Raw genomic sequence first — 26,052 nt, 5'->3', positions numbered from 1 at the left:
ACCAAAAAAGGCCATGTCATGTCAACCACCCACATGCAAAAATCTGTTGTTCTGAATTCAAACAACAATGGGGAGTTAAACTTCATAGACCTTAGTTCCCTCAACAATACATTCAGAATAAATTGGATCAAACAATATCTTAAAACCCCTACTTCCATCTGGGATTTCATCTCTAATTACGTCTTTTGGCAGGAGATGCACCAGGTTGTGGTCAGATTTACCCGGTGGGGGAGGGGTGATGTACTGTATGCTTCCTTGGTGTTGGCATAAAACAGATCCAATGTCTTATTGTCTCTTGTGCTGCATGTTATGTACTGTTTGAAATTGGGAAGAGCGCAGGACAGGGAAGCATGGTTAAAATCCCCAGAGATCAGGATGAGGGCCTGTGGATGCTGTGTCTGCAGTCTGCTTGTGACTGAGTGGATAACATCACATGCCGCTTTCACGTCAGCAGAGGGGGGAATGTAAGCAGTTATCATGATAACATGAGAATTCCCTTGGTAAATCATACTGCCTCATGCTAACGACTAACAGTTCAATATCCTTACTGCAGATTTTCTCTTTAATAGTTATGTGTCCTGGGTTACACCATCTATCGTTGATAAACACAGCCAGTCCCCCTCCTTTCCTCTTACCACTCTCCTTTGTCCTGTCAGCATGCCGAATTTGGAAACCATCAAGCGCAATGTTAGCATCTGAAGTTAGCTCAGTTAGCCATGTCTTAGTAAACAGCATCAGACTCACTGCCAGTATTCCTGCTGGTGCCGAGTTAGCACCGCTAACTCATCCATTTAACTGGGAAGAGATCTTACATTCCCCATGATAACAGATGGAAGGACAGGTTTGTAGCATCTCTTCCTGCCATGATGCTCAGGACCGGCACATTTTCCCCTTCTCTGTCTCCTTAATTCCCATGGTATATCTGGAATCTCCTTGGGGATCACAGCGGTGTTACTGAGCGCTAACAGCTGTTCCCTGGTAGCCCCATGGCTATACGCCGACTGCCCCAACATGAGCATGAAAAAAATCTCCAAACAAGCAGAAAAAACACTAGTGTTCTGAGCATAGTTTGTGTAGTAAAATAAATAGTAGTTAAAAGAAATTAAGTAAACTGTGAAAAACTTTAAAAGAACATTTAAAAAGGTAAAAAAAAGTGAAGAACAAAATGTAAGAGAGGTGCTGCTGTAACTGGCTGCCACTCTCAAGGGGCGCCAGAAGATTTAAAAAAAAAAAAAATTGCACAGAGCGGTTGCTTCTGGTTGCATCTAGCATGGTTTGGATGTTCCAGCATGCTACTTTGAGGCAGGGGCGATTTCTCAGAGACAACAAGGGAAGCCGAGCTTCCCCTAAAATTCTCTCCCCAAACTGCGGCATCTACGACATTGAATTCTCATTAAAACAATAACTTGCATAACATAATATATGCCCAAGATTGTATTTACGTTCATAACTATCCTGTAACTTATTTGAGTGATGTCTGATGAACTTGCAGTTCGCTACGAGAATCACCTTTGCTGCCAGGCTGTAACCAGCATTGCCAGATACTGCTGACGTTTTCCAGCCAAAATATGTTCAAAACCCGCCAAAATGCACTTAAAACCGCCCAATCTGGCAACACTGGCTGTAACCTTTCTTATTTCAATGGGCTCTATGGACTGGCAGCCGGGTATCCGTTGCAGTCTATGAGAGGGCTCTGAACAGCTAATTTTGGCTAGTTGTTATTGGTTAAAATCGACAAAATTGTCACTTCCAGGGAAACCGGGCTTCTCTGGGACTAATGAGACAGTGGGAGGGGCAAGAAGCCGGGCTGATGAAGGATTATTGGAGGTAGTGTTTGAAAGACATGAGGAGGGCGGGCTCTGTACTTCGGCGTCGGCGAGGAACACAGAAGCATGATCAGTCCCTAGCGGATGTCGAGAAAGTGTAGTTGTGTGCCAAAGTGTTGTCCGAATTTCTTTTCATATAAACGGTTCTTCTCATTGATGTCTCTGTACATTACTCTGTAAATAAATGTAAATATTACTCGTGCTCTGTTAACTTTCATCCATTCTATCAGTTTGATCATTCGTGAATTCACTCGTTTATTTCATTTGTAGTTCAATCTGGTTGTAGGCTAGCTTGAGCCTTATTGGGATCTGCAGTGCTAGCTGCTAACAGAAACTGGTAAAGTCTCTGGAAAGCACAACCAGCTGGTATGACAGGGTTACAGACCATTTTCTGGAAAAGGAGCGGAGGGCAGAATTTGTGTATAAATAGTGTGCATCATATAATGTTCATGAATCTGAAGTGTGTATATTGTTCAGTAATGTTAAGAGAATGGTGGGCTCTGTGTTATAGGTTATACCTGGGTATAATATTCAAGGTTCTGTGTGTTGCATAGCCTACCTGGTTATGAATTTCCAGACTGTGTTGCAGAAGATGTTCAAGGATGTGTTGCACAGCTGGGTGTTGTGTTAAAGACTCTGTGTTGCATATCAGGGTATGATGTTCAAGGCTCTTCGTTGAATAGCCAGTGATTTTTGGATGTTTGATATTTTTGATTAAGGATATGAGGCACTAGCCTGGCAAGCCAGACTATAACATGAAATGTACAAGCAAAAATACTTTCTGCCACTAGGTAGGGTTGTCTAGTTCACTATGCTAATGGGGCACACCTTTCTATGCTTTGATATCCGGCCTACAGGTTTTACGATGAATGCGTAAAATGGGCTTCCCCTGTTTTAAAAACCAGCAGCCGCCACTGCTTTGAGGATACCTTTTCTTCTGTGATGTTGTCTGACCGCATGTGAAGATGCCTGTTGACTGTAACAAGCCAACTGGGTTTGACGCAAGATGAGCTTTGGTTAGGCCACCTTTTCTAGGCCCCTCCCCATGTGGGGCAAGCAGTGCAGTCCTTAAACAAGGTTGCTTGGGTGCTCAAGGGTGCTGCTGAGTGACGTAGTCGGCTCCAGATCAATGCCAGGTGACCCATTACCCCTGAGCCACCTGCATGCAGGATTGGGACTGCGGCTTCCAGTGACGTCTTCCACCTGCCATTTTCACCCCTTTCCCATTGCTACAGGACATGGACATTCCCTTCCAGCCTGTGTAATGGAGCTTTTAGGTGGAGTGCAGTGTGTGTAGTACTAGCCCCACCCTTTACACCCGAAATTTGTCTGCTATGGCCTAGCAAGCTGGGACAGTGACAGCAAGGTCCTCAGGTCATAGGTTTTATGTCAGAATTCCCTTTCCTAGGCAGGTTGCTATACCGGGCTGAAGAGGCCTGTCACCCCCACCATTTCAAACCAAAGCTGGTCGGCCACAGCCGCTGTCCACATAAATGGCGTGCCCTGGTCCTGATCACTTAGCCGTTGAGTTCCAAAGAGCCCTTCCACCAGTGATGCAGTGTTGACATCACCCCTCACATGTTTTAGCCTGCTAGCACATGAGAGATTTATGAACTGGATGAGGACCAGTGTGCCCGTCCACCCCAAAGGGTGCAGCTGCCAGGCTACAAAGGTACTGCCTTTGTCCAGAGCCCTGTACATAGATATGTAACCCCTAAATAACCAATTTTTGTCAGTAAAATAAAATTGTATATTTGCTAAAAACGTGTTTTCACTTCGTAATTACTGCGGATTGTGTGTAGATGTTTGAGACAGAAAATGAACTCAGTCTATTGTAGAATAAGTCTGTAACATAATAAAACATGGAGAAGGTGAAAGGGGTGTGCAGAATTTCCAGCTTGACTGTATAAATGTTTTGATAAGACATTCTGAGATTTGATGTTATTGTTGTACAGTATGGTAGACTTGGTCAATCTCTAGGTTGTAGGAATTCTTGTCACTTATGTCTTACCTTCTCACCAGGCTTGATCTGGATTAAGATTTCCCTGCTGTAAACCTTCTTGTTTATCCACCTCTTTAAATCACCAATTTCATTTTCTTCAATGACAGAGCATGACAAAATTGCTCCTCTCTCATAAAATTAATCTAACATCTGCCATAATGCACTGCAGTAAACCAGTGATGTACTATAGTTATGCTTGGGGGCTTATTGTGCCTGTAGACATTCATTTAAGTTTCCAAATCTGTCATTACTTAACTCTTGAATATTTTCTATCGTGAATACCATCATTAAAAAGCTTATCTCTGCTTTCCAAAAAAAATGTATCTGGTTAAGATCTGTTCAGTACTTTGGGAGTAATGGCAGGTTGAAGTTGGTACAACAGAGTAAAAACTCTGCTCGTGGGACGTCGGGAAACTGCCGGTGCTTTTTGAGTCACAGGAAAGCGCTCTCTCGCTCTCTCGCTCTCCTGATTGGTTTCCCACTGGACTACTCGTCAATATCAATCAGATCACTTTTATAGAGGATTTCGACGTGACGTCACAGGGTCATGTGATGCCCCGGTGTCCACCATTTTGAAAGTCAAGCTAGCTAATGTCAACAACATAGTAGCTGGTATGTTACTGTAGCAATGTTTACGTTCAGTCATTTGGATGACTGTTAAAACCTTTCAGTCTCAAGTTTTTCCTTTACTGTATTTACTAGTTTACTGAGCTAGCGTGCTCGGGCAGGCTGGGAGCGAGCGCGCTAGCTCGGGCAGGCTGGGAGCGAGCGCGTTAGCTCGGGCAGGCTGGGAGCTAGCGCGCTAGCTCGGGCAGGCTGGGAGCGAGCGCGCTCGCTCGGGCAGGCTGGGAGCTAGCGCGCTAGCTCGGGCAGGCTGGGAGCTAGCGCGCTCGCTCCCAGCCTGCCCGAGCTAGCGCGCTCGCTCCCAGCCTGCCCGAGTGTGCTAGCTCAGTAAACTAGTAAATACAGTAAAGGAAAAACTTGAGACTGAAAGGTTTTAACAGTCATCCAAATGACTGAACGTAAACATTGCTACAGTAACATACTAGCTACTATGTTGTTGACATTAGCTAGTGCTAACAGCTAGCTGCTAGTGCACTGCTACAACTACACCGACCCTAATAATACAGTTCTTGGTCATTGCCTGGTAACAGCAAATTTATAACGGGCCATGTCTCAACAGACTAAGAAGTTATTTCAATGACATTTAATAACATTTTGTTTATCCTGAGGACCGAAAGTAAATGAAAATGTGAACAAACCTTAGCTGTAATAAGATGGCGACCACCGGCTCCAGGGACGACCCGCTGATGTAGGCATGTTACCCAGCCTGGTTTTTAACGACATAGATATACAGATCATGTGGGCCAAAGTCAGGTAAAGACGAGGACTTCGTGTACTTCCGTACGTCAGTGAACAATCCTGGTGGAAGCAGGTAAACGTCGTTCTCTAAGCCTGCTAACCTCAATTTTTGCAAATACCTCTCCCTCTGCTCGCCCTGTAAATGCCCTACGTCGCTGGATAGTGAAGGTGTTTTCTGCATCTCGCTCCTTTTTTTCTTTTATGTTTTTTCCCTGGTGTTTCCCACACGCCTGACTGCAGGTCAGGAAGATCACCCGCGCTGCACCGCTGCAAAGCCAGAAAAAGATAGCCTGGTAACGTGTATGGATCACGTACACCAGCATCATTGATTTTCTGGTGATATCGCTTCTTACTCGCGTCATCTAGGCCGGATAAAATACTCGACAATGGGACTTCGTCATGATCAACAGTGTATTGCTACCGGTCGTTGCCATATTTGTGACCGTCAAAATGGCGGCATAAATATTGTCGCTATGGAAACAATGACGTAGGCCGAAATCCTCTATAGGGATGTTCTCTCGCTCTCACTGTTTCTGATGAAGGATTCAGCAACATTTTACCTCTGCTAGTTTTGATGTTCTGATTCATGGGAGACTTTGAGTTTTCATAGCTTTATCTACTTTTTTTTTTTTTCAAATCAAACTGATTCATGTAAGTAAATAACTATTTTAGAATATAACTGTAGTTGTTTTGGTGAAAAATATTGAGATCTTAGTGGTCGGAATGAGATTTTAAAAAAATGGAAGTCAGAAATGCGAGCGTCAATTTCAGTTGAGTTAATTGTTTATTGGATGTGGATCAGACAGTTTTTTCGAGGTTCACCTTGAAAGCTGTGAATATTAATCAAAATAATCATTTATATTCTTTCATATAAACACTAGTAGGCGCTACTGAGAAATACAAAGGCCTACAGAGCACAAAGAGGGGATTAGAAATAATCTTTTATTCCTTTTTTATTTTGATAGAGAATGGTAGATGTGAATGACATTCAGTGATTATTTATGCAGATTTTATAATTGTATTTTAATTAACCTTGATTTTCTCCTTTGTGATGTATACATGAGAGTTAAGATCAGCTTTATATTTCACAAATAAAGCCATTTATTAACTTTGAAGAAGAGTGTACTGATTTAATGTTTTTACCTAATTAGGGTAATTAATACTAATTAAATGCTAATTTGCATGATTTTGTTTTTACTAACTTTTTAAACTTTGTATTCAATATACAACCATCTATGTGCTGCCAATTTCCATGTAAATATTTTGAAAAATAGAACAGTTATGAAGAAAAAACATTTGAGCTCATTGGTTATAATGAGGCCCATTTTGCACCATGTGATCCTCATACAGAATATTACGGCAGTTTTCTAAAAATTAAGGCATTTCTTCAAGCTTTGGTTTGTAATATCTCAAGAACAGATAAACATGTTTTAATTCTGTAAAAAAGAGTATGTTGTTTAGCATTCAATTCTGAATTCAGTGAGAGCAGTTTCAAGCAATTTAGATTTCATTTGAATTTTCACCTGATATTTCATCATTTCTCTTCCAGTCTGAGTGCGTGTAAACTGACAGAGGAAAGCTGTAGAGTTCTGTCCTCAGTTCTCAGCTCAAACTCCTCCAGACTGAAAGAACTGGACCTGAGTTACAATTATAACCTGCAGGATTCAGGAGTGAAGCTGCTCTCTGATGGACTGGAGAATCCACACTGTACACTGGAGATACTGAGGTACACACACACACACACACACACACACAGTAGAGTTCTAATAAACACAATAACATCCACTTTTCATCTGTGGTCATTTTAATTGTAGTGATCTGATAGATTTTCAGTCGGCATATCAGACACATGCTGGCCGCGGTGTGAAATTTGTGCATGCAGACGCTCATCTGAGTTTCCAAGTCTGTAATTGCTTAACTCTTGAATATTTTCTATCATGAAAATAATAATAATAATATGATGATAATCACCGGATATGCCTGTTTTGATTGTAGTGTGTGTGAGATGGAGAGTAAGTGTTCTGTAGATAAAGATTTTGTGTAGATGATGTTTTCGATGCTAAAACTGAGTGTGTTAAGTGTGAGAAGGTTTTCTTTCTTGCAGGATGTGTAACTGCAGTATTACGGATGAAGGTTGTGCTGCTCTGGCTTCAGCTCTGAGGTCAAATCCCTCATCACACCTGAGAGTACTGGATCTGAGCCTCAACAATCCAGGAGAATCAGGAGTGAAGCTGCTCTCTGATCTAATCTGTGGTTGGTTGAAGAGAGCAACTGGACTTGCTTGACGATTCTTGAAAACGTTTCGCCTCTCATCCCAAAGGCATCCTCAGTTCTGTCTGACTAATAGGGAGTATCCAGTATTTATCCTCCCATGGATCACCATAGAATCTGAACCAGAACGCCGATGGCTGCACTGTAGGTGGCTGATAAAAGATGTCATAGACACCCACCTCTGTTCAATAATGGTCACAGTTTTTTCACAGATATGTTTCTACGCACTTTGGGATGAGATCCCTTCGACTGGTGCGGGAGTATGAGAGGACTTCCAGAAAACTGGCAGACATCTTAGCCAGAGAGGATCGTTAATTTTCGTCAACCTGGAACGACCATTATTGAACAGAGGTGGGTGTCTATGACATCTTTTATCAGCCACCTCCCGTGCAGCCATCGGCGTTCTGGTTCGGATTCTATGATGATCCATGAGAGGATAAATACCTGATACTCCCTATTAGTCAGACAGAACTGAGGATGCCTTTCGGATGAGAGGCGAAACGTTTTCAAGAATCTTCAAGCAAGTCCAGTTGCTCTCTTCAACCAACCACAGATTACTATGTACCTGGACGACTGAGTTTTTTCACAGATAAGCTCTCTGATCTACTGAAGGATCCACACTGTACGCTGGAGACACTACAGTGAGTTACTGACTTACTGTCTCTTTACTGTATTGGATGATACTGAATAATATTCATCATGTAGCAGCATATAGTTTCAGTTTTATTGCGTATGTGTGTGTGTGTGTGTATACTGATGTTTGTTTACACTGATGCTCTTCTCTGTCTTTCAGAATTAAAGGTTCTTCCCTCACCAGGATGGACGTATGACAGGAGTCTCACCTCAAACCTCTTTCACTTTTGGTGAAGCGTTCTAACCCGTCCCACATTTCCAGCAGTTTGAGGAACTTTCCATTTCCAAAAAGGGATAGTGAACACACACACACACACACACACACACACACACACACACACACACACACACACACACCGTGAACAATGAGCACACACACACCCAGAGCGTGTTGCATTTTGAATATTCCTCCAAGGTGGTTCATCTGATTCATGTCAAATTTGATTTACGTGTAACCTTTAGTTTTGAAGTACGACAAAACACAATACCTTCCTGTGTGTGTGTGTGTGTGGGGGGGGGGGGGGGGGGGGTTTAAATGCAGAGGAGGAATTTCACTGTGTACGTCTTTGCTTGATTGTACATGTGACAAATAAAGGCTTCTTCCTCATGTTTACCATATTTGTGCAGCTATGAGCCGGGCACAAGATTCAGTGACAAATGGTGGTGTTATAGAATCACTGGGCCACACCCAGGCCCAAAGTTCTGTCTGTGAGTAGCTGTCACAAGGCCTGATGTGTGTGCATGTGTGCCACATTTCATGAGTTTCTGCCCATGAGAACCCCTCAAAAATGGCCAAGTCCTGAAGGAAAAAAAAATATTTGTAAAATCTGTAAGACCTATAGCGCCCTCTGGTGGAGAACTCCTGCCCTGCAGTCCTCGGGCCCTAATAACACACCCCATAATCAGGATCAGGTAATAGTTAACCAAGGAGAATACACACTGTTAGGAGTGCATCTGTGTGATCATTTGAATGAAACACTTACAACGTTGTCCAGAATAAATATTAGCACCCTTTTACATTTTAAATTAATAAAGACAACTGTTGATCTTTAATGAAACTAATTATTTGTTCTAATAAAAAATATTTTCATTCGTACTGCTTGTTTTTATCATAACATCTCATCTCATTATCTCTAGCCACTTTATCCTGTTCTACAGGGTCGCAGGCAAGCTGGAGCCTATCCCAGCTGACTACGGGTGAAAGGCGGGGTTCACCCTGGACAAGTCGCCAGGTCATCACAGGGCTGACACATAGACACAGACAACCATTCACACTCACATTCACACCTACGCTCAATTTAGAGTCACCAGTTAACCTAACCTGCATGTCTTTGGACTGTGGGGGAAACCCGAGCACCCGGAGGAAACCCACGCGGACACGGGGAGAACATGCAAACTCCGCACAGAAAGGCCTTCGCCAGCCCCGGGGCTCGAACCCGGACCTTCTTGCTGTGAGGCGACAGCGCTAACCACTACACCACCGTGCCGCCCGTTATCATAACATTTTCTCTCAAAAACTATAAGGCTATGTTCACATGAACAGAATTATGGTAATAAACTTTTTTTTTTTACATGAAGGGAACCTGTACAGCATTTAAACATGATCAATATTGATAGTACAAGCCCTCATTATAATAATGCACACGAGTGCAGGCACCTGATTGATGATCATAAATGTGCAAAAGTCATTAATCACATCAAGTTTAATTGCACAGGGGCAACCAATATGGCATCCAGGATGTGATGTAAATTTGCTGATAGCCAGGTACCGGAGGTTAAGTGTAGCTGATGTAAACATCCTCGTTAGTCTGGATTTAGTCAGATGAGAAAGAGTTTATCTTCAAGTGAATATGGAGAGCAGAGAAACTGGATATCTGTGTGAACCTCAGAAAAAAGGACGATCTGCATCTGGGAAATGATTTCAGCAGCAAATTATCAGATGAGTCTAATGATGAAATCCGTGGAGCTTTATAAGCACAAAGTCAGGAAAGCAGGAAAAAGAGTTTGGAAGCAAGCTGGTGCTGATGTGGAAAGTGTCTCATCTCATCTCATTATCTGTAGCCGCTTTATCCTGTTCTACAGGGTCGCAGGCGAGCTGGATCCTATCCCAGCTGACTACGGGCGAAAGGCGGGGTTCACCCTGGACAAGTCGCCAGGTCATCACAGGGCTGACACATAGACACAGACAACCATTCACACTCACATTCACACCTACGCTCAATTTAGAGTCACCAGTTAACCTAACCTGCATGTCTTTGGACTGTGGGGGAAACCGGAACACCCGGAGGAAACCCACGCGGACACGGGGAGAACATGCAAACTCCGCACAGAAAGGCCCTCGCCGGCCCCGGGGCTCGAACCCGGACCTTCTTGCTGTGAGGCGACAGCGCTAACCACTACACCACCGTGCTGCCCTGTGGAAAGTGTGCCAAGCAGAAAACTGACACTGAATGTGTTTGTTGTAAAGAGCACTTTTTTATATGACATGATGCAGGCTGGCCTAGTGGTTAGCGTATTCACCCTTCACCCAGGAGATTGTGAGTTCTACTCGCAATTGAGTCATACCAAAGATCATCATAAAAAAAAGGTACCTATTGCCATCTGACAAGGCACACTGCAGTACCGATGCGAGTAGGGAGTCAAACTCTCGCAGTTACCAGAGGACCCACCCCCACTGTAACCCTGGTTATATAATAGGCGAGAGGTCGAATGCTATAGAAACTCATCCAGACTATTGGGGGCAGTCCTGAGCACATCCCATTTTGTGCAGTCCAAGCACGCCTGAAGCCTCATTGCGCCACATCTTTGATGTCCTCACTACAGGTTTCAGCTTTAATTTCTGCCTGTATGCAGGAATTAGGTGGACTATGATGTGGTCAGAGTGGCCCAGTGCAGCACGGGGGACGGTGTGATAGGCATTATTAACTGTAGTGTAGCAGTGATCCAAAATATTCTCCTCTCTGGTCGAGCATTTGATAAACTGTATTTTGGTAGTTTGTGGCTGAGGTTAACTTTGTTACAGTCACAGAGGACAATAACTAGGGAGTCCAGGTTAGTCTGCTCCACACCCACTATCTAATCGGCCAGCATGCACTGTGCGTTCTGCATGTTGGCCTGTAGTGGAATGTTAAACACTGATCAGAATGAATGATGCGAACTCATGTGGCAAGTAGAAGAGTTTATAATTAATGATAAATGATTACAGGTCAGGAGAACAGTGTTGCATGATCACTGACACATCACTGCACCAGCCACTGTTTACATACAACCCCGATTCCAAAAAAGTTGGGAAAAAGTACAAATTGTAAATACAGAATGCAATAATTTACAAATCTCAAAAACTGATATTGTATTCACAATAGAACATAGACAACATATCAAATGTCGAAAGTGAGACATTTTGAAATTTCATGCCAAATATTGGCTCATTTGAAATTTCATGACAGCAACACATCTCAAAAAAGTTGGGACGGAGAAATAAGAGGCTGGAAAAGTTAAAGGTACAAAAAAGGAACAGCTGGAGGACCAAATTGCAACTCATTAGGTCAATTGGCAATAGGTCATTAACATGACTGGGTATAAAAAGAGCATCTTGGAGTGGCAGCGGCTCTCAGAAGTAAAGATGGGAAGAGGATCACCAATCCCCCTAATTCTGCACCGACAAATAGTGGAGCAATATCAGAAAGGAGTCCGACAGTGTAAAATTGCAAAGAGTTTGAACATATCATCATCTACAGTGCATAATATCATCAAAAGATTCAGAGAATCTGGAAGAATCTCTGTGCGTAAGGGTCAAGGCCGGAAAACCATACTGGGTGCCCGTGATCTTCGGGCCCTTAGACAGCACTGCATCACATACAGGCATGCTTCTGTATTGGAAATCACAAAATGGGCTCAGGAATATTTCCAGAGAACATTATCTGTGAACACAATTCACCGTGCCATCCGCTGTTGCCAGCTAAAACTCTATAGTTCAAAGAAGAAGCCGTATCTAAACATGATCCAGAAGCGCAGACGTCTTCTCTGGGCCAAGGCTCATTTAAAATGGACTGCGGCAAAGTGGAAAACTGTTCTGTGGTCAGACGAATCAAAATTTGAAGTTCTTTATGGAAATCAGGGACGCCGTGTCATTCGGACTAAAGAGGAGAAGGACAACCCGAGTTGTTATCAGCGCTCAGTTCAGAAGCCTGCATCTCTGATGGTATGGGGTTGCATTAGTGCGTGTGGCATGGGCAGCTTACACATCTGGAAAGACACCATCAATGCTGAAAGGTATATCCAGGTTCTAGAGCAACATATGCTCCCATCCAGACGACGTCTCTTTCAGGGAAGACCTTGCATTTTCCAACATGACAATGCCAAACTACATACTGCATCAATTACAGCATCATGGCTGCGTAGAAGAAGGGTCCGGGTACTGAACTGGCCAGCCTGCAGTCCAGATCTTTCACCCATAGAAAACATTTGGCGCATCATAAAACGGAAGATATGACAAAAAAGACCTAAGACAGTTGAGCAACTAGAATCCTACATTAGACAAGAATGGGTTAACATTCCTATCCCTAAACTTGAGCAACTTGTCTCCTCAGTCCCCAGACGTTTACAGACTGTTGTAAAGAGAAAAGGGGATGTCTCACAGTGGGAAACATGGCCTTGTCCCAACTTTTTTGAGATGTGTTGTTGTCATGAAATTTAAAATCACCTAATTTTTCTCTTTAAATGATACATTTTCTCAGTTTAAACATTTGATATGTCATCTATGTTCTATTCTGAATAAAATATAGAATTTTGAAACTTCCACATCATTGCATTCCGTTTTTATTTACAATTTGTACTTTGTCCCAACTTTTTTGGAATCGGGGTTGTAAAAACAGATTCCACCACCCTTTGTATTACCGGAAAGATCTGTGTTACGGTCCGCTCTGAAAAGTTGGAAGAAGAAGAAGATGAAGAAGAATAACAACACCAACTTTATTCATCACTTGTGAAATTCTTCTCTTCATTTAACCCATCTGAAGCAGTGAACACACACATGAGCAATGAGCACACACACATACCCAGAGCAGTGGGCAGCCGTGCTAACAGCGCCTGGGGAGCAGTTGGGAGTTCAGTGCCTCACTCAAGGGCACCTCAGCCCAAGCCTGTCCCATATTAACCTAACCTGCATGTCTTTGGACTGTGGGGGAAACCGGAGCACCCGGAGGAAACCCACGCAGACACGGGGAGAACATGCAAACTCCACACAGAAAGGCCCCTGCCGGCTGCTGGGCTTGAACCCAGAACCTTCTTGCTGTGAGGCAACTGTGTTAACCACTTACACCACCGTGCCCAGCCAGCTGCAGCCCAGAGTCTGGGATTAGTCCGCATAACCACATCTCTGTGAAGTATAAAACAGAAGATGAGTGAAAGTCCCTGTTTCTCCCCACCAGCAGCTGGAGTTCATTCAATATGTTGCACAATAAGTGCACACTGGAGAGAAATATCGCAGATTGTGGAATGCGAAGTCCATACCAATGGAGACACACGAGTGCACCAGCGTGTTTTCCTCTCCTCCGGCGTCTCACTGAGTGAGCAAAGGTGAGTGCATCTTTGACCAGAATCTCCAATATTTCCATGAAAGACACCAGAAAAGTTGATAATAAGTCCACTGGAGTTGTTCCCCTGATGCTCACGAGCTCTTCTCTGGTGAAAGAAATTCGAGTAAGAGAAAACAACGTGCACCAAAACACAGAGGCAGCCCTCCGCAGTGCCATCTTGGTGACAAGATGACAAGGAGACAGAAACTGAAGTGAAGTACATCAATTTAAAAAGAGTTGTGCAAAAATCAGTAATAAAGATGTCATAACTTTTGAATGTATGTGGGTGAGATCATTATCTTGTAAATTTAAATATAACCTCCCCAACCTATCAATGCCAATCTCCCTTAAAAAGTCCAACCTCCAGGAAAATCTGACTTAGCCCCGGGTCTTTTCAACAGCTAGAAATGCCCTTGAGGATGAAGTTAAATAATTATTCTAAGCAGTGTTCATATTAAATCTGAAACGTGTGAAATTTTGGTCACGTTTCCTCCATTGCTTATTTACAGTACACTCATGTCAGGGTGCAGGTACTTATGGATGCAAACGCAGGGGAGAGCAGATGCATTGCAAACTGTAAACAAAGCCAAATTGGGAAACTGGAAACATAGTCAGGGATGGACAAAGGTCAGTTGATTGGCGAACAGAATATCAGTAACAGGGAGTGATGTTGCATCCCGTTAATACACTTTATAATAGATTATTAGATTCTGATAGAATAGATGAGCCAAAATAATTGGGGATCTTTTTTTTTTTTTAATGAGCCCTGACTTGTTTGTAGTATGAATAGGTGGGCTCACTCACTCACTCATCCTCGCTGGCTCGTGAGAGCGTGGCGCCTCGGCAGATGACTCTCCAGTTCGTTCTGTTCTCGGCAGCGAGCCAGGCTGTGCGGAGGTTAAGTCCGGCCTCTCTCAGGTCTACCTTAAGCTGGTCAAGCCGCCTGGTCTGGGGTCTCCCTCTGGGGTGGGACCAGTGGGGTGGGGCGGGTTCCCTGATCAGGTTGGCCAGCTCGAGAGGTGGTGTTGTTCTGGCTATGTGGCCGAAGAAACGGAGGCGGGCTGATCGGATTAGTCTGGAGACTGGTGGCTGGTTGGTCAGCTGGCGTACTGTGGCATTCGAGGTGAAGTTGTACCACTGGAGCCTCAGTATCCTACGCAGACACTTGCTGTCAAAGGCGTCCAGGAGCCGTTCTTGAGTGGCTGTCAGGGTCCAGGCTTCTGCGCCGTACAACAGGATCGACAGTACCAGGCTGTTGTACAGTCTGATCTTAGTGTGGAGAGAGAGATGACTGTTGGTCCAGATGGTGGAAAGGGCTGCCATGGCTGCAGTAGCCATACACAAGCTCCAGCCTCAATAGGTGGGCCTCAAAGCAAAAAAGGTTGAGAAACCCTGCTGTAGATCATGATATACAGTATATTGTTTTGTAAAAATATCTTCAGGTGTTGTGATATCAAGGGGATATTTTTGTCCTATTGTTCACTTCAGGTACATAAAACTTTACGAGTTAAATAAACACCACATGAGCTTCCTGGGTAGAAAACACACTATAATTCATAAAACATGTCCCTCTGATGGCAGGAGAAGGAGGAAGTACCTTTAGTACCTTTATTTCTGAGAGTGTATCAATTAAATACTGATTAATTGCAGATATATTTCTTAATAAAAGTAGGAATAAACCATTTCACTGCTCTGTGTAATGTGTATATAAAGGTTTGTCACATTTTTCTCCCTGCAGCAATAAAACTGTGATTAGTGTGAATGTTGCTGGACACTAGAGATCACCAGGTCCTCACTTTAACACACTTTATCCCTCTCTTTAATTCATCAGCTCAGTCAGATTTAGATTATTACACACACACACACACACACACACACACACACACACACACACACACACACACACACACAAAACTTACCTTACTTTCACTTCTCTCTGATTTTTACATTTATAAATAACACTTTAATAATAAAGGACATTAAATCAGTCAGCTGTGTGAATAATGAACAGAATAAAGCAGAATTTTCTCCAATCAGCTGCCAGATGAAATAAATCAGCCAATCAGAGCAGAGAAGCGCGTGCTGCTTTATTAACAAGGCAGCAGAAGGATAAGAATAAAATATTGACTCCATAAAGAAGCAGAAGGAGATTTGTCTTACTTTCTCATGAGCAGTGTTTCTGCTCCTCGCCTCCGTGTGAACACCTCACAGTGATTAGTGCACTATTAATCCCTGACAGCTCTGCGCATGCGCACTCACACTCAGTTTCACTCCCAATTAAATTCATGAACCGATTATCGATTCTAATGAAGTTTCTCTTTATTTCATGATCCTGAGGTGTTGCTGCTCTCTCACGGGTCCTCTCCTCTTAAAGGAAGATTACACAGAAAGAAAAGCACATTTCAGTATAAGTTTATTTATTCTCTCATCCCATTATCTGTAGCCGCTTTATCCTGTTCTACAGGGTCACAGGCAAGCTGGAGCCTATCCCAGCTGACTATGGGCAAGAGGTAGGGTACACCTTGGTCAAGTTGCCAGGTCATCACAGGGCTGACACATAGAGACAAACCACCATTCACACCGACGGTCAGTTTAGAGCCACCAGTTAGCCTACTTTTTACCAACATGCTAACCTACTTTTATTGGTTAGCATGTCTTTAGACTGTGGGGGAAACCAGAGCACCCAGAGGGTATCCACACAGATACAGAGAGAACATGCAAACGCCACACAGAAACGCCCTTGTCAGCCACTGGGCTCGAACCCAGGACCTTCTTGCTGTGAGGCAAGAGTGCTGACCACTACACCACTGTACCACCCGTTTGCTGAATTTTGCAAGGCTTCTGGTGACCTCATTTAATATCTCACACACACACACACACACACACACACACCTGATTAAACCTCTTTATTTATAAAATGATGATACAGACACATTGCTGATAAAAAAGCCTGTTTACTGTTTATTATATTAAAACGATTGTAAAAAGATTATTGATGTAAAAGGTTGTTTTATTCAAATAATTGTGGCTGAGCGCTTTAGTGTCGACACTCGTACAGCGTTCCTGAACAGTGTGTAGAAAAATCACCACTGCATTACAGTCATCATTCACTGAGTTACTGATTCAGCTTTACAGTCACATTTCAACATCTTCAGCAGTAACTCGTCTTTACCGCCTTCTTTCCGAGAGAGCACGCTGGTGGAGCCTTACCCTGGAACACACACACACACACACACACACACACACACACACACACACACACAATCATCATCCAGCAGCAAAATGTTAAAACCTTAACATTCTGTCCATCTCTCTCTCTCTCTGGGTCTCTCTCATACCATTCCTCAGTCTCCGTTCATCTCTTTCTTTTCTCTTCCATCACTCTGTCCATCATGCTCTCCCGCTATCTCCCTCCCTCCCTTTCTTCATTCTCCCATCTGTCAGTCTTTCTGTCCATTTGTTTGTATTTATCTCTGTCCATCCTTCTGTTGGTCCTTCGATCTGTCCTGTCTTTCCAGTCAATCTATCTGTCTCAATCAATCTACCTGTCCCTCTGTCTCTGCTTCTTTCCATCCTCCCTCCCCCCCTCACCTTGTACAGACTGCAGACGAGTAGGAAGAGCGAGTTCATTGCTTTCTCCTGCAGGTCATCAGTGTGCTCCTGTAAACACATACATCATCATCATCATCATCACACAGGAGTTCAGTGCCTGATTAAAGAGGAGAGATTGAAGAATAAACGGTGTTGGATGATGTGAATAATCGTTCTCACTCCGTTGATGGTGACCCACGGGACGTACTCATGTGGTGGCTGTAAAGCTGCGGTTGCCTTGGCGTTCTGGTGCATTAACTGATTTCCCTCGTCACCGTTCACACACGCCATGACATCATCGAAGCTTGAGTCTGGGCTGAACAGGGCCAGACACTGAGGACACACAATCCACCATCAATATACTGCAGTGAGAGAGAACCTTTAGCTAAAGCACAGTTTGATGTCCAGCCCAGTTTGGATCGTTAGTCTTTATTAGTTTTTATTTTATTAAGTTAGTCTGAGACGGTACCAGGTAAATTAGTCGGGTCAGGTTGTTCTCAGGGCCAGGCAGACTGAGGCCAGGGTGGTTTGGATTAAGGCTCGTCCAGACACAAATCTGACCGGGATTAAGTTGATATTCATGCTATAGGGTCAAACTGAGGTCAGATCCGGCTTGTGATATGTTCTATCAGGTTTAATTTCAGAGATAGTCCGGGTCTGAATGAGGCAAGTCGAGGAAAAGTTAGTTTATTCCAGATTAAATCCGAGGCCAGTTTGGACTCTTTGAGGCTGTTCTGGGTCCAAACAAGGACAGTAAATTAATCTGGGTCAGACCGAGTTAGTTTGTTCCAGATTAAATGCCACTGAGGCTGGTGTAAGTCCAACAGACACCAGTCTGGATTACAGGAAGTCGGTCTAAATCAGATTGAGACCAATTCCAGTCCCAGGTTGGTTTATTTCAGATTAAATTCCAGCTCAGAGTCGAGGCATCAATAAAATCAGTGATAATGAACACTTACAGGTTCCGCCGCCTTCACCACATTCCCAGCCGTTTCCATGCAGTTAATCACGAACACTGCAGTTTTGGGCACTTTCTCCATCACACACGTCTGAACATACAAATAATACACTCATCAATATCATTCATTTCTTTACAGTGTGGACCAGCTGGTAATGTGATCTAACGCTCACTGCCGAACATCACACCACAACACACACTCATACAGCTGAACACACCTGAGCCAGGTGCTGTAATGACATCACTGACCCCGCCTCCTGATTCTTTTCTATTGTCTCACCTCGATCATGTTGCCCAGACACTCGTCTGGTCCGTGCTGACAGGTGAACTCGTACTTGTCTCCGACCTGCTTCTCCTGCAGCACACAGAACCGGGGGGTTAGTGAGAATTCAGCTCTTTTAAATTCTGCACTCTGATTGGTTAGGAAGTGTTGATTAATTTTCTATAACAGCAGCTCTGACAGTCATGCAGGTTTATATTAATGCACTCATTCTGATATGTTTTCGTTTCTATAGTAACAGCTCATTCACAGGGGCTTGAACGAGGCTGGTGAGGAAGCAGAAGAGAAACTCACTTGCTTCATGCAGGTTTCACAAACTTCACAAAAAAAAAAAAGCTCATAGGCAATGGTTTTAATTTTATGCACATTTGAAACTTTATATGTTAAAAACCCCTCTGTAATTTTCTTCTGGTCCCAAGAAGTATTGCTAATAAGTAATAGTTAGAATAAGTTAGCGCGGATCGCAGCAAATTTCTGTTCGGCTATTTTCGTGACCACTCGGCGCATGACGTCATTTAAGACAAACAAACCGCTTGAGTTGAGTCCACTTCCATTTACCTACATTGCCGTTCGGCTTGAGTGCAGACGTGCGTTCAGGAATTTCCAAAGAAAACCCCCATGCCTTATTGCTGTGCAGTGAACTGTAACAACGGGACCGGTTCAGGAAGAAAATTTTTACCTTTCTCTGAGAGAGGAGAAGAGGCAGAGAGAGAGGGTTGGCTTTTTCCGGAAGAGGAGACGAGGCGGAGAGAGTGGATTGTGTGCGTGAAACAAAATCAATCAGTCAAAGAAGAAACGGAGCAGCAACGCTCAAGCAAAAAGGAGAAAATTGGAGATAAACATTTTTACTTTTGCTTGCAATTGACAAGTCAAGAATCCTGAGGGATCCTGTACAATCACTGTGGGAATGAGACAAAGGGATATTTCCTCGCTTAGAGTCGGCTATAAATAGTATAATGCCGCGGATGGCAGGCTAATGTGGCCTACCGGCGCACTGTCCAGTAATCGTTCCCTATATCCACTAGGGAGGGCGGTTTAATTATTCTTCAAAAGGGCTCTTATTTAGTATTACGACGAAAGTAGGAATTTATCATAACTACCAGGATAAATCATTTGGGCGCGAGTCTTGTTGAGGTCCGGGGTCACCGCGATCAGAGTCGGCCGAGTCGCTGTCCGATTCCGAGGCGCACGGTCAAACCAGTGAGCCACATTCACCGATTGCTTCGCAACGGCCACAGGTTCATACATATATGGTTTCACCTCTCGATATTCAATTTGGAGAGTTCCTACTTCAAAATTGCTATCGCTTTCAGACATTTTACACAACCTCTCACGACCAACGTCCGTACATGTGTGCTCGGTTTGCAAGTAAACACAGAACTGCTCCCGGTCTGTTTGGCTTAAATAACGTCACGACGACGCCCCCTGGCGGTGAAAGTGCGCATAAGTGAGATATAAACAGACCTTCGGAAATTGGGCAAAACAGTATATTTTAACTGTTTTATTCACTTTTAGGGTGCAAATTAGACACCAGGAAGATTGAATTCGCTTTTTGGGTCGTTCTTCTAGACAATAAAGTTGATATTCTACGTTTCACCTCCGACCATTGCCTATGGCCTTTAAATACGACTGATAAAATGTATGACATGTTGTTATAGGTATAAGAGGAACAAAACACAGGGGAGTGTGTTGTTATAGGAAACTAATCAACTTCACTGTTAACTGCAGTCATTAACACACGGTGTGTGTACCTCTGCGTTGCCGTACGGGACAAGTTCCAAATTCATGATGTCATAAAGCATGAAGAAGGTCGGCATGAGCTCCAACACCAGGAACTGCCGGCAGCCAGGACACAGAGACTCGTAATACAGAGACACATTCACAGAGTCAGCACTCCTGCTGGAGTTCACCTGTGCACACTGCCCCAGCATCTACACACACACACACACACACACACACACACACACACACACACACACACACACACTTATTGTTTCATCCTAAACACTACACTTTATTATAGCAAGGCACCTTACTCATGAGGATTTGACTCTTTAGTGTTTATCCTTCATTCACACCAATCCTACAGCACGTGTGGTCTGATATTTCTTCACTTCCTCACTCACAACATTACTTCCTACCTGCCATTAGCCCCCAATTACTGTTGGATGCAAAAAAATGGAAGAAAAAGGAAAAAGGTATAACCTCTTTATGGTTTCATTGTCTCCTTTCATACACTACTCTCCTTAAATGTGCATAAAGATCTTAAAGCTAGATAGCTTTTTGATTTCATAAAATCGGTGAAATTTAGTTCCGTCTGAAATGTGGTGATTGTGATATCTGTTTATTTCTGTAATATCTCACAAAATATCAGGCCATTCTGTGGCTGGGAAGTTATTTAATTTGAGGGGATTAAAGCAAATAATGTGCATGAAATCGCTCGCTTGGCGCAGTCAAGCAGACAGAGGAAGTCCGTGTGCGCATGCGCAGGTTTACCTTCTTCTTTTGGGTTTTACAGCAGCTGGCATCCACAGTGTTGCATTACTGCCATCTACAGGTTTCCCTTTGAGCGTGCACTGACAGTTCCATCATTCTGTCGCTAAACGAACAGCTGATCACACCGAGGTGCTCGCTGAGCGCCCATATTTATTAGTTTGGTCCTGCGTTTCCTTTTCTTTGTATATAACATAACGTCTTTTCTTCTCGCTTTCTTTCCGTTACTGTAGTCGCTCTTTCACATTTCATTCGCACACTCACGTCCTCCATTTTTCTCTCCTGTTTCAAATTTGTATCCCACAATGCCTTGCATGAACGGGGAAAGCCCACCACGTGATGCATGACGTAGTATCTTGAATTGGGTCATGGTGAAGCAGGAAAAAATAGCGGGGAATTTAGGGGCACGTGGAGATAAATTCATTAATTGTTCTATTTAAAAAAAAAAACTAATAAAATTCGAAGTCTATGATTCAAATTCAGCAGCTTTCAATCACTAAACAAAAATAATTGTGTGTCAGGGAAAATTATTTTTATGACCTAAACCTGAAAAATCTGAAAGGCAGTCTAGCTTTAAGAAGAAAAATGACGCTTGGAAGGAAGTCGCAGAGATCATCGGTGTCTCTGATGAGTGTACGGAGCTGGTATAGTGAGCTTGCTTTGCTAATCTAATCTCAGAACCATGTCATGAAGCTCAGTATGTAACATGTAATTCAAAGACATGTCACACCCACAAGTGAAAACATTACTGAAGATCTGGAAAATAAAGGGTGAGACTGACAGAAGTGTGTGCATGAGTGAGTGTTAACTTCCTGAACGAGAGTGAGGAGTTCCTCTCGGAGTTCCTCTGAGTCACTATTGCAATAAATCCAAAACTGGTTAAACCAGCAGTGATGAATCTCAGGTGTATCATTTGAGGATCTTTAAGAATGACTGTTCTGTTTACGTCTTCATTCAGTGTGATTGAGACCTGTGCAGAAAACGAATTAAAGATGTCCAAAACCACTTTAGAGCATCAGACCAATCAGCAGCTTCGATTGAAATCACGCTTTACACTATTACTAATAACTGTGGTGTTAATAACACACTGACTCACGTTTTGAGCAGAATGTCTGTGTGCAGCTTTGACTGCATTAATAAGTGGAAATTTGAACAAATATTTATGCCCCAATCCCATAAATAAAACATGCTAAAATTCCACACTTCAGATGCCAAGCGTTTAGTCACAATGTCAAAGATCATCCCTGATCTAATTTATCTGAAAGGAACAGCATGATGATAATCTTCAAATGATGAGCCAAACCCTGTGGAGATATCCATACATTACCAGCCAGATCTTTTAATGTTTAAAACTCTGTACTAAACTGAAGACGTCACTTTGATGTTCAGTAGCAATTGCCTGTTATGTTAAATACACACCATATCGCCAAAAGTATGTGCACCCTTGACCATTAGATCCACGTGTTCCTGTTGAACATCCCATTCCAGATTTATTTCCAAATGTTTGCTGTTATAATGAGTGCCATTCTTCTCTTCTCTTCTGAGAAGGTTTTCCCAGGATTTTGGGGTGTGGCTGTGGGGATTTGTGTTCATTCAGTTCAGCTAATAATTGCATTCGTGAGATCAGATGCCGATGTGAGATGTTGGGATGTTAATGAGGTTCCAGTTCATCCCAGAGGTGTTTGGTTGGGTTGAGTTCAGTTAGGGTTCTGTGCAGGACAGTCGAATTCTTCACGCCAACCATCACACACCATGTCTTCATGGAGTTCGCTTGGTGCACTTTGTTGTGCTGGAACCAGTTTAGGCTTCTTAATTCCAGTGAAGGAAAACTGTAATACTACACTTGGTCAGGTGTCCAAAAACTTTTGGCTGTAGTGTACCGTATACCCAAGTTCTGCTCCAGCCTATAGGTAACACTCAGTATAGTGTGTAAAGGGCATTGAAAGTTACCTTTCAGACCCAAACTGGAGATCCCAGTAGTCTGACTTGTCTTGTGTCTGATGGTTTTTTCTCCCTGTGATGCCACCAAGTGGCAATAAAATCCTGCACTTCCAAGAAATTCTGATCCACATAATCAAAAGCAATTGGGTTTATTATTGTTAAAAGTAACACAAGTCACTCAGCAACCATTCTAAAACCCAGTGTGTGTTCTGAGATGCTTTTCTTCTCACAACTGTGGTTTAAAAAACAACAACAAAAGGTTATTTGGTTGTCAACTGGAACAAGGTGTTTCCGCTCACAGAACTGACTCAATGGATGATTTTGTTTTTTTATAACCTCTGACACTGTTGTGTGGAAATTCCCAGGAGATCAGCTGTTTATAAAATACTCAGACCAGACCATCTGTCACCAACACCCATGAACAGGTTAAAGTCAGTGAGATCTCAGAGTAAACGTCGGATGTACGGGGTAATTATACACAGTGTTGCTATTAAATAATGAGACTGGGATTATGCAAGTCGAACCACAAACCACATGGTGTACAGTGACCAATGGGCAGATAGAACCAACCCAAGAAAGTGTGAAAGTATGCATTGCTTGAAGTAGACATGATTTATGGCATGTTGTAAAAATTGTCAGTATAAAATTCAGGCAATGCATCAATTTGAATTTTTGGTGAAATTGAAGAAAACTGTGACTGAATCTTTTTGAAGTTTATGGGGAAGAATACGTGCCGTGCACAAGAGATTTTGTGAAGGTTGAGAAGATGATAAACATTGTCGACATCTCAGCATGTCAAGAACCAATGAGAATGCTCCAAAAAACAAACAAAACAAACAAAAACAACCCACATGTTTGAAAATGATTGACGACTCAGCATCAAAATGATTACAGAAATGCTCTCCAGCATAAAACATAAAAGTTTGTGTGAAGGTTGGCCCAAAAGTGTGGAGCCCTGATCTAAAAGAAAATCACAACACATTTGTGCAGACATTTCAGAACAACCATAAAGCGAACCCAGGCGGCACGGTGGTGTAGTGGTTAGCGCTGTCGCCTCACAGCAAGAAGGTCCAGGTTTGAGCCCCGGGGCCGGCAAGGGCCTTTCTGTGCGGAGTTTGCATGTTCTCCCCGTGTCCGCATGGGTTTCCTCCGGGTGCTCCGGTTTCCCCCACAGTCCAAAGACATGCAGGTTAGGTTAACTGGTGACTCTAAATTGAGCGTAGGTGTGAATGTGAGTGTGAATGGTTGTCTGTGTCTATGTGTCAGCCCTGTGATGACCTGGCGACTTGTCCAGGGTGTACCCCGCCTTTCGCCCGTAGTCAGCTGGGATAGGCTCCAGCTCGCCCGCGACCCTGTAGAACAGGATAAAGCGGCTACAGATAATGAGATGAGATGAAGTGTGAACATATGTGATGAGACTTGGGCATGATTCAGAAACAAACCAGCATTGGAAAGCACCTTCATCACTAAAGACGGAGGAAGCTCAACAAAGCGAGTCCGAGTCTGATTGTGCTCCAGAAGAGAAGAAGGAAACGAGGAGACGCTGAGATGACTAACAGAAGAAGAGCAGAATGTGACGGGGTGGAGATGCAGAAGAGGAAAGGAGTTCAAAAGGGTTCTTATTGAAGTTGGGAATTATTACACACACACACACACACACACACACACACAGAGAAAGAGAACAGTCATTCAAATAAAGTAATTACACAACATTCGGGGAGTTTTTCTCCTGATGACTTTCTCTAGTCTACCCTGAGAGAGATGATCATCACTACTCTCACAGTCACTCAGGTGAACTGTTACTAAAGCAACAGTATCTTTACTCAGGTCAACAACAACAATAATAATAATAATAATAATAATAATAATAATAATAATAATAATAAGTAGGAGCAGTAGTGTGCACGCGTGCACTTTCTCACCCCGCATCTGCCGACTGGGGAGCTCGCGCACTCAGACACCAACAGCGCGAGGCAGGCGAGCGCGAGCGCGGACTTGAGGACGCACATCTGTACAGCGGTTCGGTGTGAGGAAGGAAACGGGGTGAAGAGACTCGAACCGAGCGGCGGCTTTTATTTCCGCACACTGCCGCACACTGCCACCACACTGGCTCTGCAGACGCTCGCGCTGTAACCTGATTGGCTGAGAGTCGCACGGAGCCGCGTCATTAAAAACCGGCAGAACGGCGGCGGCTATCTGAGCAGAGGAGCACAGCACAGAGTGCATCACTAAACACACTTTAAACAGCACACACACACACCTCACGCACTCTGACATTCATTAACCTGCCATAAACCCTGAACTGCAGACCGCTGTACACTCATCTTGTGCTCAACAAGTGTGTTATTAGAGAGCTGTCAAGTCAAGTCAAGTCAAGTCAAGTCAACTTTATTGTCAAATATGCTCTACATGCTCGACATACAGCACAGATGAAATATCAGTCCTCTCTGACCCACGGTGCAAACAGGCAATGCAATAAATAAAAATAGAATAATTGAAAAAAATAAACAGTATAAACACTCGAGATAGGAACTAGACATAGACTAAACACTCAGACAATATAAACAGTATAAATAACAGTATAAACACTAGATAAGAACAAGACATAGACTAAACACTCAGACAATATAAACAGTATAAACACTAGCAGGGGCGCTGCCAGAAATTTTGGGCCCCATGAAAGATTAGAATTTTGGGCCCCTCAACTTTGCCCACCCTCGTCACAATTGCACTATTGTCATTATTTGACTTTTGATAGCCCATGGACCTTGAGTTTGTGACTTTGTTATTACATTTTATGTATTAACCAATGGTTGAAACCAATGGTTTAGAACGTGTGAACATTCCACACACGTAACCATAGGCGCCAACTTCATGTCAACATTGGGGGGGTCAGAATTATGTTCTTGCACCGTGACGTCATGACGTTGGCAGTGTATGTAGTTGAATATCAAAGACTCAGTTGTAAGTCATTTTCATTCATTACTATTCACCATTGCAAGTGGGAAGCGCCCATTTTAACGATAACTTATTATGATGCATTAAAAAATCTCACGACTTTAAACATTGTATGAAACACAATTTATTCAATAAACAAATTTAGCTTCATGCAATTTTCT

General features: G+C 43.2%; 2 protein-coding genes across 2 annotated transcripts in view; one reads left to right on the top strand and one right to left on the bottom strand.

The window, feature by feature from the left end:
• LOC132864475 (NLR family CARD domain-containing protein 3-like) overlaps nt 1-26,052 on the top strand; it is a 1,256,659-nt gene that overhangs the window by 62,652 nt on the left and 1,167,955 nt on the right. The window contains exons 10-11 of the mRNA XM_060897892.1: nt 6,740-6,916; nt 7,295-7,440. Coding sequence (XP_060753875.1) covers nt 6,740-6,916; nt 7,295-7,440 — 323 coding nt within the window. The remainder of the gene's footprint in view (nt 1-6,739; nt 6,917-7,294; nt 7,441-26,052) is intronic.
• On the bottom strand, nt 16,609-25,027 carry LOC132864489 (gamma-interferon-inducible lysosomal thiol reductase-like). The gene is made up of 7 exons (XM_060897915.1): nt 24,856-25,027; nt 20,251-20,430; nt 18,500-18,574; nt 18,221-18,310; nt 17,442-17,594; nt 17,262-17,330; nt 16,609-16,881 (listed from the first exon to the last, which is right to left on the bottom strand). Exons 1-7 carry the CDS (start codon nt 24,940-24,942, stop codon nt 16,822-16,824), a joined length of 714 nt encoding a protein of 237 aa, XP_060753898.1. The 5' UTR covers nt 24,943-25,027; the 3' UTR covers nt 16,609-16,821.

Source organism: Neoarius graeffei, chromosome 17 (assembly GCF_027579695.1).
Source record: "Neoarius graeffei isolate fNeoGra1 chromosome 17, fNeoGra1.pri, whole genome shotgun sequence".
In the NCBI taxonomy this organism is placed as follows: Eukaryota; Metazoa; Chordata; class Actinopteri; order Siluriformes; family Ariidae; genus Neoarius; species Neoarius graeffei.
Note: the sequence above shows the minus strand (reverse complement) of the source record. Positions and strands in the feature narration are given on the sequence as shown.